The sequence below is a fragment of the Lithobates pipiens genome, unplaced genomic scaffold (assembly GCF_037356315.1).
Source record: "Lithobates pipiens isolate NorthernLeopardFrog02 unplaced genomic scaffold, aLitPip1_a1.2 Scaffold_19, whole genome shotgun sequence".
NCBI lineage: Eukaryota > Metazoa > Chordata > Amphibia > Anura > Ranidae > Lithobates > Lithobates pipiens.
This window is the reverse complement of record NW_027507764.1, coordinates 524,718,910-524,733,790: the sequence shown is the minus strand read 5'-3', so window position 1 is coordinate 524,733,790 and position 14,881 is coordinate 524,718,910. Positions and strand designations below refer to the sequence as shown.

Sequence of the window (14,881 nt, the reverse complement as noted above, 5' to 3'; positions counted from 1 at the left end):
AGAATCAAACATCAGTACACATATTTCCTATGTATGATTGTGGTCAGCTCAATAGTGTAGTGGTGTGCCCTGCTACCTTCAAAGGTTCAAGTCATGGGTTTGAATACCACTGATGGTATCACCTGCTGAAAACTTGCATTGTACTCCAAAAATCACACACTAGTTAACATGCAAGGTGTTAGTTTCCTTTAGTTTATTTTTTTGGAGTTTAATTTGCTTTATAGACATCAGTGCACACCACCAAGCCATTATGCTAAGTACACTGAGACCTGCATAATAGTGTAGTGTAGTGTAGTGATTACAAATGCCGTCACCCGGCTATTAAAAAATCCAGACCAAAAACGACATGCGGTCCCCCCCGGTCCATACCAGATTCAGTGTGCCACTTGCCACCAGCAGCCTGCCACCAGCTACAGTGTGCCACTTGCCACCCACAGCCTGCCACCAGATACAATGTGCCACTTGCCACCAGCAGCCTGCCACCAGATAGTGTGCCATTTGCCACCAGCAGCCTGCCACCAGATACAGTGTGCCACTTGCCAACAGCAGCTTGCCACTAGATACATTGTGCCACTTGCCACCATCAGCCTGCCACCAAATATAGTGTGCCACTTGCCACTAGTAGCCTGGCACCAGATACAGTGTGCCACTTGCCACCATATAGGGAGAGTGGCACCAGCAGCCTGCTGCCAGATACAGTGTGCCACTTGCCACCAAATAGTGTGCCACTTGCCACCAAAAGCCTGACACGCCCTCCAAGACTCTGTCTGGATGGGTAGAAGGGACAGGGCCTGCAAAGTCAAACAAATCCTTGGAGGCCCCCACCCATCCTGAGCTGGGATGATATGGTGGTGTATAAAATGAATTCCAGGAGTATTGATCAGACCAAGTTCTACAGAGGGGGTGTGTAGAAGCCTTTGTGCTCACACTGGCATGCTGCTTGTGTATCTGCAGTTTTAGCTGAGGTCTTATTAATTTATATTAGGTTGCAGGTTTTTGATTAATTTTATAACAGTGTGCCAAAGATAAGATGTAGCATGCAGGAATTTTGATGCACTTTCAGAAAAAACATGCAACCTAATAGAAATTAATAGGACTGTGGGTAAAACGCAGGAAAACTGCAGATACACCAGCAATGGGCCAAAACGCAGGAAAACCAGTGTGAACCCACCTAAAAGCCCAAGGACCCAAGTCTAAACATATTGGCTGCAGTTATAACAGCTATTGCTGAAGTAAAAAGTGTAAAAAAGAGGGGGAGAGAAGAGATCGAAGAGTCCAGTCACTGAGCGCACACTTGGATGGTTGGAAGCTTATCACTCAGATATGGTGTTCACCTTATCTGCCAGCTACTCTGTTCATAATTTCCCACCCACATGGCTCCTTCACTGCATGGACTTTACAGAGGGAGAGGGGAGAGAGAAGGGAAGGGAAAGGCAAAGCAGACCCAGCCTCTCTCTCCCATTTGTGCAGGGGAAACTGTACAATGTGACATTGTAATAACCACAGTGAGCAAACACAGATGCAGCCAGACACCCCTACATTTACACACAGCTTCTTCGGTCCCATAGACGTTTATAGACATGAGAAATTGGGCTTATAATGCTGGCTGGGCGGGCCGATTTTAAGGCAGGGGCCTGGAGCTGCAGTTCCAATAGCTAATTAAGCTGTTAATCCGGCCCTGCCTATCAGGACAATAAAATCTGTCATTTCATTCTCTCTGTGCATTTTTGTTCTACTTCAGCTAGCTCAGTGTGAGCTCAGCATAAATGTATCCATGTTAGAGCTTCATCAAAACAGACATTTTTTTGCATACCTACAACAAAGCTTTGCAAGCACCAGCAAGTTACCAGGGCAACAGATATACAGCTAATTAAAGGGGAATTCCAAAGAATACTATTATGTATCCTATTCCTTCTGTATAGAACTGTATTGTAATTGTACTGTCTTCCCACTGCATTGTAAAGCACTGCGCAAATTGTTGATGTTATATAGATTGTGTATAATAATAATAATAATAATAATAATAATAATGCTTTAGTCCAGTGTTTCTCAACAGCCAGGCTGCGACCTTCCTGTGGCAGGTAAGGAGGAATACAAGCCACCCATGGGGGAATTGCTGAGCACTGTGCCCTCAATGCCCCGGATCTGATGCCCTGGGTCCATCAGTTTAAAGGAGGGGGAGGGGAGGAACGACACTGAACACCATTTAATGGGCGTTTACTACCAGTTTAACGCCATATAGTTGTGTGTGTCAATGTATGTTTGGCACATTATATTACAGTATATTATAGTGTATCCGTGAAGTGTGTCTGTGTAGTGTGAGTATTCAAATTATAGTGCACCAAACACCTCTTTACATTGATTAAAGTGCATCTGCGTACAGATTTCAACTTCTTCTTTACAGTTGCTTATAAGCACCGCCCTCTCCCTCCCAATAATGTCTGGGAGGACAACAAGGAGAGGCAGACATTCCCTTGGCACTGTAAGGGGGCCAGAAAAAAAATGTGTCCACAGGTAAAGGTGGACGTGGTGGTCAGTCCTCGGGTAGGGCATAATTTCCTCTGTTTAGTGAGTTTGCCCATGCTATCCAGCCACAGCATGCAGAGGAGGTGGTGGACTGGCTTACTAACCCTTCCTCCTCCTCATCCTCTGTCACGCAAGCAGAGACAAGTGTGCAGTCCCCTGCAGTTGCCAGAGTGGATAAACCTGCCTCCTTGTCCACATCTATTTCTGCCATAGCCCCAATATCAGCCATTGAACAACAAGGCCTGGGGAATGCCCAGGAAAAATCCAAGCCTACTTACCACCAGCTCGCAGACAACCAAATTGACCCATCTAAGCTCTTTTACACACAGTCGGAGATTCCGACAACCAAATCCGTCTGAGTTATTCCGACTGATTAATTCCGGAAGAGGTCCGGAAGTGATGTTGGATACACATGGTCGGACCAAGTTGTCGGAATTTCCGGTTTCCAAGAACGCGGTGATGTAAGCCACGCCACTAGAAAAAGGAAGTTCAGTACCATGTTCGGCACCCTTTGGGCTCCTTCTGCTGATCTCGTGTCTATCGCGTGTTAGTAGAAGTTTGGTGAGAGACGATTCGCGCTTTTCAGATTTGTGATTCAGTTCACTACTGCTCTTCAGTTTCTGCTTGTCTTTGCGTATCTGATAATCAGTGCGTGTAGTCAGTAAGCATTAGTTTCTCATTGTGGACTATATCTTGGTATAGTACTCTTTGATTTGCATTGCTTATAGTCTGCTTGCTTCTGCTATTCAGGTCATTCTTTCAGGCATTGCTGTTTATCAGTGCTTTCTGTTGTCCGTTCTGACCAGCCGACCGTTTTCAAACCATGTTTCGTCTACGTACTCATCATAGAGTTTGTGCTATGCAGGGGCTTCGTGTTGGGGTTCTTACTTTGACACAAGCCCGGTCCATGAACAGGGAGGGGAGGTGTTTGTGGACCAAGAATTGGTTGCACCAGCATAACCAGTTCTCGCACATGCCTTTGCTCCGTGAGATCCGGGAGAATAATCCTGAGGATTTCAGGAATTATCTCCGGATGACGGACCCGTTTTTCACCGTCTGCTGGCTTTGCTTTCCCCTTATATCACCAGGCAGGATACCTGCATGTGGCAAGCCATCACTCCGGAGCAGAGGCTCATCGCCACGTTGCGCTACTTGGCGACAGGGAGAAGCCTTCAGGACCTCAAGTTCTCCACAGGCATCTCCCCCAGGCTCTGGGGATCATTATTCCAGAGACCTGTTCTGCCATCATTCAGGTCCTGCAGAAGGACTAAATGAAGGTAAGTTTTATCCTTTAACATCACATTCTATGTATTTAATGATTGCTAATGTATTGCATTTCCTTCCTCATTCCCTAATTACCATCATTGCAATATGCTCTAATTCATATGCTCTGCCCCTTTGTCCTCATGCATATTTGCCTCACTAACTTCCCCACCATGCTCTTCTTGGCCCATAAAACTATAGTCTAGTCACTTGCCAATGTCTTTTGTCAGCTCCATAGTATTGCTTTCCCCTAAACACCCCCTAAAATTTCTACAAATGTTATGTGTGTGCTTCAATTCATGCAGAGTGACTTTTTTTTTTTGGTTGTGCCAAACTCATTAGAAACCCCCTCCCCCCAACTGCTAGGTCAGCTGCTAGCAATCCTCTATCTGCTGACTTTACCAAACCCAAGACACACTCTACCTAGATTTTTGATGGTCACATTTATGGACGAGTTCACCAAAGCATGTAGTGCAAGGGCCTGCCTCAATACTTTCAAATGCTATCATTTTTTTCCCCTATTATTATCTTGATATGTAATAGCAGAATGTCAAAATGTGCTTTATTTTTGGTATTATGACACTTCTTACCTGTCCGGTGGGCTGCCAATAGTGTAAGTAAGGAGGGGCTTCCCAAAGTATCACACATTATTTAGGCATTCAGCTCTCAATCAAGTGGAGAGGGTTACCTGTCCAAAACACCCCCCCCCCCTCATTTTTAGCAAGGGCCCATCAGATGGGGGGGGTGATAACTCTGATAAGGGGACCTTATACTTTAGGCTTTAAATACTCAGTTCCCAAAATGTTATACTGATCTTGGCCAAAAATGTTGGTGTCTAATCTGCTTGCAATGTTGACTTTGCAAAATTACACATTTTTGGTCTTGTTTCACTCAATAGTTTCCTTCAACGCCACAGGAATGGCAGACTGTGGCCTCCCACTTTGCCAGTTGTTGGGACTTTCCCAATTGTGGAGGTGCAATTGATGGAAAACATGTCCGCATCGTCCCACCCCCAACTTGGGGTCGTACTATTTTAACTACAAGGGGTTTAATAGTATCGTGATGTTGGCGGTGGTGTCTGCGACCTATGACTTCTTGTATGTGGATGTGGGGCAAAATGGCCGGATGTCGGATGGTGAAGTGTTCGCACGGATGGAGTTCTACTGGCGTCTCCAGAGTGGCAGTCTCGGCTTGCCACCCCCAGAAGAGAATCAGGAAGGACTCCCGTTCGTCTTCGTCGCGGATGAGGCGTTTGCCCTGGCAAACCATCTGATGCGGCCTTTCCCGATGAGGACCCTCACCCCGGACCAGAGGATTTTTAATTTCCGGCTGGCCAGAGCCAGAAGAGTGGTGGAGAACACTTTTGGAATACTGGCCAGCCGGTTCCGCCTTTTTTTAACGCCTATCCACATGGCGGAATATAAAATAAATCACATAGTGCTTGCCTGCTGTGTTCTGCACAATTTCTTAAAAAGACATTCAGCTAACTATGCGGTCTCAGTTGGCCAAGATGCAGACTTGCTTGAAAACCTCACGGCCCTTGAAGCTGCTCGTCCTGGCTTGCCCCCCCCCCCCAAAGCGCCCGTGAGGTCTGAACCCAATACATACTTTGTGGGTAGGGGGGCCATTGATATGCCAGACAATGTCTGAGCGGCATTTTTGTAATACATTTTTCTTTGAAACTCCAATAATCCTTGTTTTCATTTACTGCTTGGCTTGGTTTTAGGTGTCTCCTAGGTAAATTTTAGATTTTTTTCTACAACAGTGCAAACCCAAGTTCTGAGCGAGATGAGGGAACAGTCTCTTCTTCAGATAATCTTATTATGTTGTGGGTCTGCTACACACACACCTTGTTTTTGTTAACTAATGTATGTAGTGCATTACTGACCAAAATCTTGCTCATTTTCAGCACCATGTCAGAAATATGTGGGCTCAGGAAAATGGCATGATTGTGAAAATTAACACATCACTGTGGGTGTTATTTACTAAAGGCACATCCACTATGCACTACAAGTGCACTGCAAAAGTGCACCTGAAACCGCACTTGGAATGCAAAGTGGAGTTGCCTTTAGTAAAGAACACCCATTGTCACCGAAAACAAAAATTTTACTCCAAATACTGCTTTTGCGCATTGAAAAAGGAAGCCACACATTGTTGATCATTGAACTTTTTAATCAAAGCACATTCACATGTGCGTTTAGAAAAGGGTTTTACAACAAACCAACATATTGGGTGTATCAAAAACATTATTTAAGGTCATTTTTGGGAAACTTGGTGTTTTTGTGTAAACAGGCATGTATCAAAGAGTAACATACAGAACACAGGAACTTACAAAGTTCAACTTTGAAAAGTGAAGACAATATCAGACATGAGTATGTACAAACTGGGCTGATATTGCCTTCATCACATGGGGTTTCACCCCTGGAAAATCCAAAATTGGAAGATGCACACAGTGTGTCAACATGTGCTATCTCCCATCATGGGGATCAATGTACATGTTTTGGGGCTGCAACCCCTTCAACTCAGCCACTTTCAACAAAACTCGTACATTGATCCCCCATGATGGTAGCGCATGTTGACACACTCTGTGCATCTTCCAAATTTGGCTTTTTGTAAAAGACAAAAGTTCTTGTTTAAAAACAAAAAAATAAAACCCTAGCTAGCTAGTTTGGGGTGTTCCACACTCTCCCCAAAACATCAATGATGTTCTTTTATTTATTTATTTATTTTTTTCCACAAAATTTTATTGAGGTGATATAAACATAAACATACAGAAACATGTTTACAATAAAGTTAACTTAGCAAAATGCTCATAGACTGTACATTTGTACATAAATACGTATGAGTTAGGACATTGAAGTAGGTGAAATGAAAGGCCACAAATCCAAATGTTGAGATTATAATAGAAAACAATATGAACATTTTTAGAGTTGACATGTTGATCATAGATTAATTATCTTGTCTGGCTAAAAGACTTTTCTAAAACGTCTGAAACATACTGTGGGCAATGAATCGGCGTAGGAAAATCTGTTATGGGGGGTAGGGAAGGGGGAGGGTGAAACAAGAGGAAAAGCAGTACATAGAAGGATACACAATCTCGTGTACATGAAGTATTCAGCCAGTACGTGAAGAATCTGCATCTGTAAGTTTGAAACGGTGCCAGTCATACTAAGTTGCTGTAAATTTAGATACTGTTTCATTTGAGATGCTAATCAATTCTTCAATGGTCTCAGTGCCATTCAATCTGCGGAACCACACCTCCTTAGTCGGGACCGAGGAGGAGCGCCAATGACACGGGATGCATTGTTTTGCTGCATTAATCATGACCATATTGAGGGATTTAAGGTAGCGTCTTTTGGGGATTTTGGTGTAGTGAAGCAAGTAGGATGCAGGGGAAAAGTCATTGCGTTGGGATGTGACTGCAAAAATGGTGTCATGGACTGACCTCTAGAAGGTTTGGATGAGAGGGCACAACCACCAAATGTGGAGCATGGTACCCTCCTCCATGCCACATCGCTAGCATTTATTTGAGATGGATTCCGAGAATTTGTGGAGTAATGAGGGGGTTCTGTACCATTTTGAGAGTATTTTGTATCCACATTCTTGAATGGCTACATTAAGGGAGCCCTTGTGTATATATGTGCATATAGTTTCCCAGTCCAATTTGGAGAGTTTGATATCTAGGTCTTGCTCCCATGAAGAAAATGACTCACTGGAGAACGCTGAACTATCCTTGAAGAGAAATGAATAGAGGGTAGATATGAGATGTCTTTGAGGTGTGAACATAACTCCTCTAAAGTATTTAGGTCTCTCGTCCAGTGGTGAACAGTATTTCTTCTAACCAGGAAATGGTGTAGTTGCATATAGGTCCAGTTAGAAATGTGAGTGGGAGATGTCTTGGTGTTCAGATCTTCTAGGGACATGACTACCTCCTTTGGTAAAGAATTGTCGTGCACAGAGTTCCTTGTGGGGCCAGGCGTGAATAAGGAAGTTGTCGCTCAAGCCTGGAGGAAATTTGGGATTGCCATGCAGTGGCGTGAGGGGGCTCAACCATGGATTCGGATACAATGCTTTCATTGCATTATGGAGACTATGCAATGTGGGTCCTATTAAGGGGTGTTGTTTATTGTGGTTTTGAATGTGTCGCGGTTTTAACTAGGGTAGAAACTTTAGGGGTTGTGGAGTGATGGAGTGTTCTAGCAGAACCCAATCTTTAACTTCTTGGTGTACATTCCAGTCTACAATTCTGGCTAAGTGTGTTGCCCAGTAGTAACGTCGTAGATCAGGAAGAGCTATTCCACCTTTGGCTTTAGGAAGGGTAAGACGTGTGTATTGAATTCTTGACTTTTTGTTTTGCCAAATGAAGGAGGAGCAGGCTTGTCGAAAGGATTGAAAAAAGGAAGTAGGGATGTGTATTGGAATTGTTTGCAGTAGATAAAGGAAACGCGGTAAGATTGTCATTTTGAGGAGCGTGGCCCTGCCAAACCAGGAGACATTTAGAGTCCTCCACTTTTTGAGATCTTCTCTGGTTTCCTGCAAGGCTGGGGCAAAATTTTCTTCAAAAAGATTTGAGAGGGACGTTGGTATTGTGATTCCCTGATAGGTAATTGAATGTTTGGCCCAATTGAAGGGGAAATTGGTTTGGCAGTGTGATATAGTTGCTGCGGGAAGGGTTATGTTCAAGGCATTCGATTTAGAATAGTTTATTTTAAGATTTGAAATGGTCTGAAAAAGTTCTAGGTCGTGAAGAAGGTTGGGGATAGAGATGTGTGGGTTAGTTAAGAAGAGGAGGAGGTCATCGGCGAAGGCTGCTATTTTATAAGTGCGACTTTTGATAGTTATGACATTAATGTCCGGATTAAGCCGTATTTTATTGAGTAAGGGTAAGGACAAAGAGTTGGGGTGAGAGGGGGCAGCCCTGCCTGGTACCATTGTGGAGCCGGAAGGCGTTTGACAGGTGGCCATTGACCCGGACCCTAGCGGTAGGCAGGGAGTACAGCACTCGTATGTATGATAGTAGTAGGTCCGGTAAACCTATAGCTGATAGGACCGAGTCAATATAGTCCCAGGCCACCCTGTCAAACGCCTTCTCGGCGTCAAGAGACAGGAAGAAACCCTGTTTATTGGTAGAGGTTAACCAATGATGAATGTTCAATGCTTTAATGGTGTTGTCTCTACCTTCCCTTCCTGGAATAAATCCCACCTGATCTAAGGAGATCAGGGATGGGAGAAGGGGTAATAAGCGGTTCGCTAGGATCTTGACATAGATCTTGACATCTACGTTGATGAGCGATATGGGGCGGTAATTTGTTACCAGGGAGGCGTCTTTGTCCTCCTTTGGTATAACCTTGATATGAGCTTCAAGCATTTGAGGGGGGGCTGGCGGGTTGGAAGCAAAGCATCGGAAGGCTGAGAGAAAGTGGGGTTTAAGTATGTCCGTAAAGGTTTTGAAATATAACAGTGAGAAGCCGTCCGGACCCGGGGCCTTACCTACTTTCATATCTTTTACAGTTGCGTCAAATTCTTCTTCAGATAGAGGAGTATTTAATTTTTGGGCAACTACCTGTGAAATAGGGGTTGGACCATATTTGGAAAGGAAATCTTTAATCAAATGCTTTCTTGTGTCCGAGCTGCGGGGCTGTTGGAATTGGGTGGAATATTATACAACATTTGATGTGTGTGAATGTTTCCGTGTTTGTCAGTTATGTGATGCACAGTGGTGCTGTGTTTTTTGTTTTGAACTGCTCTGGCTAGGAGATTACCAACTTTGTTACCCTGTTCATAAAAGAGTTTATGTCTCAAGACATATTGCCTCTTGGTTTTCAAGCTAAGTTCTTCCAGGAGCATTTTCCTGGCCTGGGTCAATGCTTGGTAAGTTTGTAAGGCAAGAGTCTGTTTGTGAGTGGCCTCTAGCGAGCGTATCTGAGATGTAAGTTTCGAGATTTTGGCTTGGCGTTCCCTTTTGATGATAGATGACAGCTTGATAAGTTCCCCCCGGATGACGGGTTTGTGAGCTTCCCATTGTATTAAGGCGGGGGTTTCAGGAATGTTATTAAATTTGAAGTAATCTGTGATGCAGGTGGAGACTTTGGCTATGTTCACTGGGTCTTTTAATAAGGAGGGGTTAAGTCTCCAAGTCTTAGACTTGGTAACTGTCTCGGGAAATACTAGAAGGATGGTGATCGGATGATGGTTGGAGAATGTCATAGGTTCTATCGTGGCTTTTTTAATATAGGGATGTCAGTTTGAGAGATAAAAAATAGTCAATTTGGGTATATTTTTGATGGAGGGGTGAGAAATACGTGTAGTCTTTACCTTGCGGGTTCAGCGTTCTCCAGGTGTCATGGAGCAAGAGGCTTTGGAGTTGAAGTTTGATTTGTTTTAAGGCTTTGTATGGCATGGCTGAGGTACCAGAGGATGAGTCTAAGATTGGATTCAGGGGAATGTTTAAATCCCCTCCGAGAATTAGAATGCCTATTGAGAAAGAGGATAGGAGGTCACATACAGAGCGGAAAAATGTAACTTGTTTGGTGTTGGGAGAATAGATATTAGCGATTGTGATAGGTTTAGAATAGATGGTCCCTTTAAGGAATAGGTATCTCCCTTCCGAATCGTGGAGCGAGTCTGTCAATTGAAAAGGAGTATTTTTAGAGATGAGGATCGACACTCCTTTTGTTTTGGATTATTTATTGGTCGAGTGGAAAACTGTGGGGAATTCTTTATCTGATAAGTTGGGAGTTTTGCCTGTCATGAAGTGTGCTTCTTGTATAAAGCTTATATTGGCTTTGAGTTTGTGGCATTCTCTGAGAACTTGGGATCTCTTCTCCGGTATATTAAGACCTTTAGCATTGATAGAGGCCAACATCAGCGAGAGGGCCGCGGAGTGTGAGGTAGAGGAAGAGGAATTCATTCTGGCTTGATATAGTTGGGTTGTGTGTGAGACGTCTATGTGCGGATGATGCGAGGGGAATCGCTAGACACTCTGCAACTGAGGTCAGTAATAAGATGTGAGCCTGGAGTGTAATTTGAATTGTGCAGATCTATTGAGAAGAGGGTGGTTAGAGGGGGAGAGCAGGGAGGGAGGAGGGTGGATTAAGGAGAAGGATGATATCTCGATGTACCAATGAAGATTTGGCTCGGTATAGGTTAGGGTTGAGAATGCTGTGAGTACTTATTAGTATCCGGTTTGTAGCGAGAACCAGCTCGCTTTGCTCTGTGTGGTGTATACCTTGCACAGGGTTAAACCAGGGTAGTTCAGAGGTATTACAATAAACTAAGGTAATCGATTGAGAAAGGCAAAGCTGGGTACCACTGCGTGGGGTGGAATCTGAGGCGAGGAGGAATGGAAGTAGTAAATAGAAAGGTGCTATCAGCTGAATGGAGGGAATTAAATAAATGCTAAAGTAGGAGGTAATGCATGGTCGAATAGGGGACAATCAGACTCATTAGCGATGAGGGTGGGGCTAGTGTGTACTAAGTATGACCTCTTATTGGGAGATGCAATACACCTTAGAGCGGGATCAGGGAAGTCATACTGGGGTAGGGGCCTAGGGTTGGAGTCCTGCTGATACATGGCTAGGGTCTGTAAGACATATCATAGACTTGCAAGTAAGGACTATTCAAGGTAGCGACAGGTGGCAATCAATGGAACATAGTAAAATTGATAACAGTACTAAACTGGAAACTGTAAACAACAGATAAAACTGTATCAAACAAAGCGGAATAAACTGGTATCCCATAACATTAATAAATATCATACTCTCCCCAACCCTGGACGAGATCAATGTCGGGGCCTAGTCGGATAGGTTCCACCAGGACCCTGTCCATGACCGCTGGGTCAGACTGACTGCTCTAGCGGCGTCAGTAAGGGCTTTCGTGTGTATCTCGCCAGGGGTGGTAGCACGGTCTGTTGGATGAAGAAGTAGATGTACGCTTTCACCAACATCCACACCCTGTGTGAGGTGCCAATCCCACTGAGAAGGGAAACAGTATGCTTAGAAGCATCACCCCCCTGTGACAGGACAGACATCGTCTTAATGCAAAGTCTGTTTCTAGAAGTGGGTATCTGCAAGGAGCTTAGAATGTAAACATAATCCTTAAGCAGGACCGTCTGAAATCATTGTGTCCCTCCATCTCATATTATCACAATGGGTACTGGGTTTGTTATCTGATGGGGAGCTTCCATGGGTTCTCGTTAATGGATGGTATATCTGGGAGTATACTGCCTGGGTGTATAACGTTAGAACAAGTAAATAAATGATTAAATGAAACAATAGAGTAAAAAGGGGGGCCGGTTGGAATCGATTGTTATTATTTTTTGGGGGCTACAGTCCTTTCTGCAGCTGATTGGGAACCGTGCCCTGCGGGCCAGAGCCCTCCTCCCTGCAGGAAATCAAAGCGAACATCCCTTGTAATTAAAGAGCAACCCCATCGGGGACAGAAGTGCTATGGATGCAGAGAGGAGCGAGTCATTTGGCTATGTCATCAGAACAAAAATACAGAGCTTATTATATTCTCAAAAACATATACCGTAAAAGTATGAGAGGACGATCTACAGGGACCACACCGCCAACTCATGTGATGGAGGGGGTATGGGCGGAGGATATTCCGCCAGATAAGAGATCATTTGTCTGTAAGGTCTGTAACCGTGTTATCATACGGTAGCTTGTGGTTTGACTATGAGTGGTCCCTTCATGAGGGAAGTGCGAGTGGGTCACAGCTTTGGGTCCGTGCAGATTGTTTCTTCTGAAAAAATTAAAAATTATTATTATAAAAAAAGGGGGGGGGAGGGAATAACCCATGATGATTTGCGTCTCAAGCTGGAAGATTTGGGCAAAGATAATAGTTGCAGTTAGTATTCCCCTTGCGTGCGGTAGAGGGGTGACCAAGTGCACAGCATCAGATATTTGAGAGTCTCACTGTCACATGGGTGGGATCAGGAAGCACAGAGTAAAGTCAGAAGTCTAATAGGAGAGGTACGGTCATATAAACCTGACCAAGAGGGAAAGGGAAGAGGGGCAACAAAAACTGAAAGGGCTAGCTTAGCAACTTAGCTGTATGCATAGAATTCCTGTGTCATTGTTTAGCGATCACTGCGTGCACTTCTTGTGTGCGGAGCTTTCAGTGGGCTAGAGCCGTGAGTGGAGCCCGCTGCCGATTTGTGTAGTCAGTCTTCTGATGGCGAGCGTTGTCTGCAGTTGCGATGTTCCTGGGTTTCCATCTGTTCACTTTCCTGCGGAGGATGTCCTGCGGCTTGCGGGCGGAATTCTGCATACCAGTCAGGCACTTCAATGTAGGGGATCTCCAGAGTGGCGCAGAAACGACATAGGTCCTCTGGGACCCTGAGCATAGTGGAGCGGCCCTGTGAGAAGGCTGAGAGTGCAAATGGATATTTCCATCTATATTGGATTCCCTTGGCGCGGAGAACATCCAGTAGTGGGCGGAGTTCTTTGCGTCATTGCAATGTAATGGAGGATAGGTCGTGAAATAAACAAACCTCCACATCTTTATATAACAGCGGGTTCTTGATGCGTGCTTGTCTGAGAATGTCCTCCTTAAGTTGGTAATCAATTACACAACAGACCACATCCGGGGGGGGGGGGGGTCAGCATCTTTGCCGCGCGGACGAAGGGCGCGGTGGATACGTTCCATCCCTATGGGTGTCGAGGGGGCCCGTTCCAGGATAGAATTGAATAGGCCCGTCACTTCAGACTGTAGGTGATCTGCTTCAATCGATTCTGGGAGGCCACGGAGACGGAGGTTGTGGCGTCTGCCACGGTTGTCCAGGTCCTCCATGTGGTGATTTAGATCTCTGAGTTGCAGGGTGTGTGTGTCTATGATCTGGCAGGAATGGCGGATCACAGCAGAGTGTTACGCCGTTCTGTGTTCAACCTCCTGTACTCTGCAATCGCCTGGATATCAATACGGAGATCTGAGATCGCCGTTATTAGTGTGTTCTTTATATCATCGGCCACAGATCTAAGGGCAAGGACTATCTCGCCGTTGGCTGGGGAGGGCCGCGCAAATATTGCAGAGCTGGGTGGTGGAGGCGGGCCTCGTGAGGACGCCATATTGCCGGCCTGAGATCGGAACATCTCAGGGATGTTTTGGCTCACTCTGTGGGCTAGGTCTCGAGGGGATCTAGACCGGGACCCACGGGAGGACGTTCCCATGTCAGTCAGCAAGCTGGAGAGTTAGTTTTACCTCCGGTTTAGGCTGTTATCCCTCCGTATCAGCGGGAGCTCACGGGTCAAGCTGCCATTCTCCTCAGCGTTCAGACCACGCCCCCGATGTTCTTCATTTTCTTTTTAACATCATTGATGTTTTGCTGTATATTTTCTAAATCCCGATTGCACCCCATTAGCTCCCCAATCAGGATCTGGGCACTTTCACTGGTAAAATGTGATTCTTCTTCCACATCACCTACAAAAAAAGCAAAAAAACACACCATGTATTATAAATATGCCGACATACATTGATTAGCTTACTGGAAGCTGTGGTGTCCGACACTCACCTGTTGTGGTGACAATTTGTCCAACTTCAACGATCTCTCCTTCCTCCTCCTCCTGCTCCTCTGCTTCTGGTGTTGTGAATTTTGCCTTCTTTGTGAGGGGTGCCCTGGTGTCCTTAGACTTCCAGAGTCTTCTCTCCCCTATGAGAATGTAAAAAAGGAATACTTAGCACACAGAGGGCAGAAATGGGAATATGAAACATTGCTTGGAAGTGTTGTACAATTGTGTTTTTTGGCCAAGTTCAAAGGTGTGAACATTATTGTGGACACTTTCTAAAGCTGGAATACTTACCTGCAGAACGATGTTTCTTACAAACGAATGAAACCATGAACTTGAAAGTGGCCATTTTAAACTGCACAACATGAAATCAAAGCACATGGAGCATGTATGCAATCAAGAATAATCATATGAACACACGACAACTACTTACTTTTTTGAAGAACACGCTTGATCCTTCTGTACTGATCGTGCTCCCTCAGTTTCAGGTCTGACCAGCGTTTTCTCAGTTGATCCTTCGATCGGCGTACCCCAAAATTCTGCAGAAGACTCTTCACAACTTTAGTCATGATCTTGGCCTTTCT

General features: G+C 44.9%; 1 protein-coding gene across 1 annotated transcript in view; it reads right to left on the bottom strand.

Annotated features, from left to right (window-relative positions):
- LOC143998094 (glutathione S-transferase P 1-like) overlaps positions 1 to 9,157 on the bottom strand; it is a 51,715-nt gene extending 42,558 nt beyond the window's left edge. Inside the window, exon 1 of the mRNA XM_077493844.1 lies at positions 8,993 to 9,157. Coding sequence (XP_077349970.1) covers positions 8,993 to 9,157 — 165 coding nt within the window. The remainder of the gene's footprint in view (positions 1 to 8,992) is intronic.
- Positions 9,158 to 14,881: the final 5,724 nt, after the last annotated feature.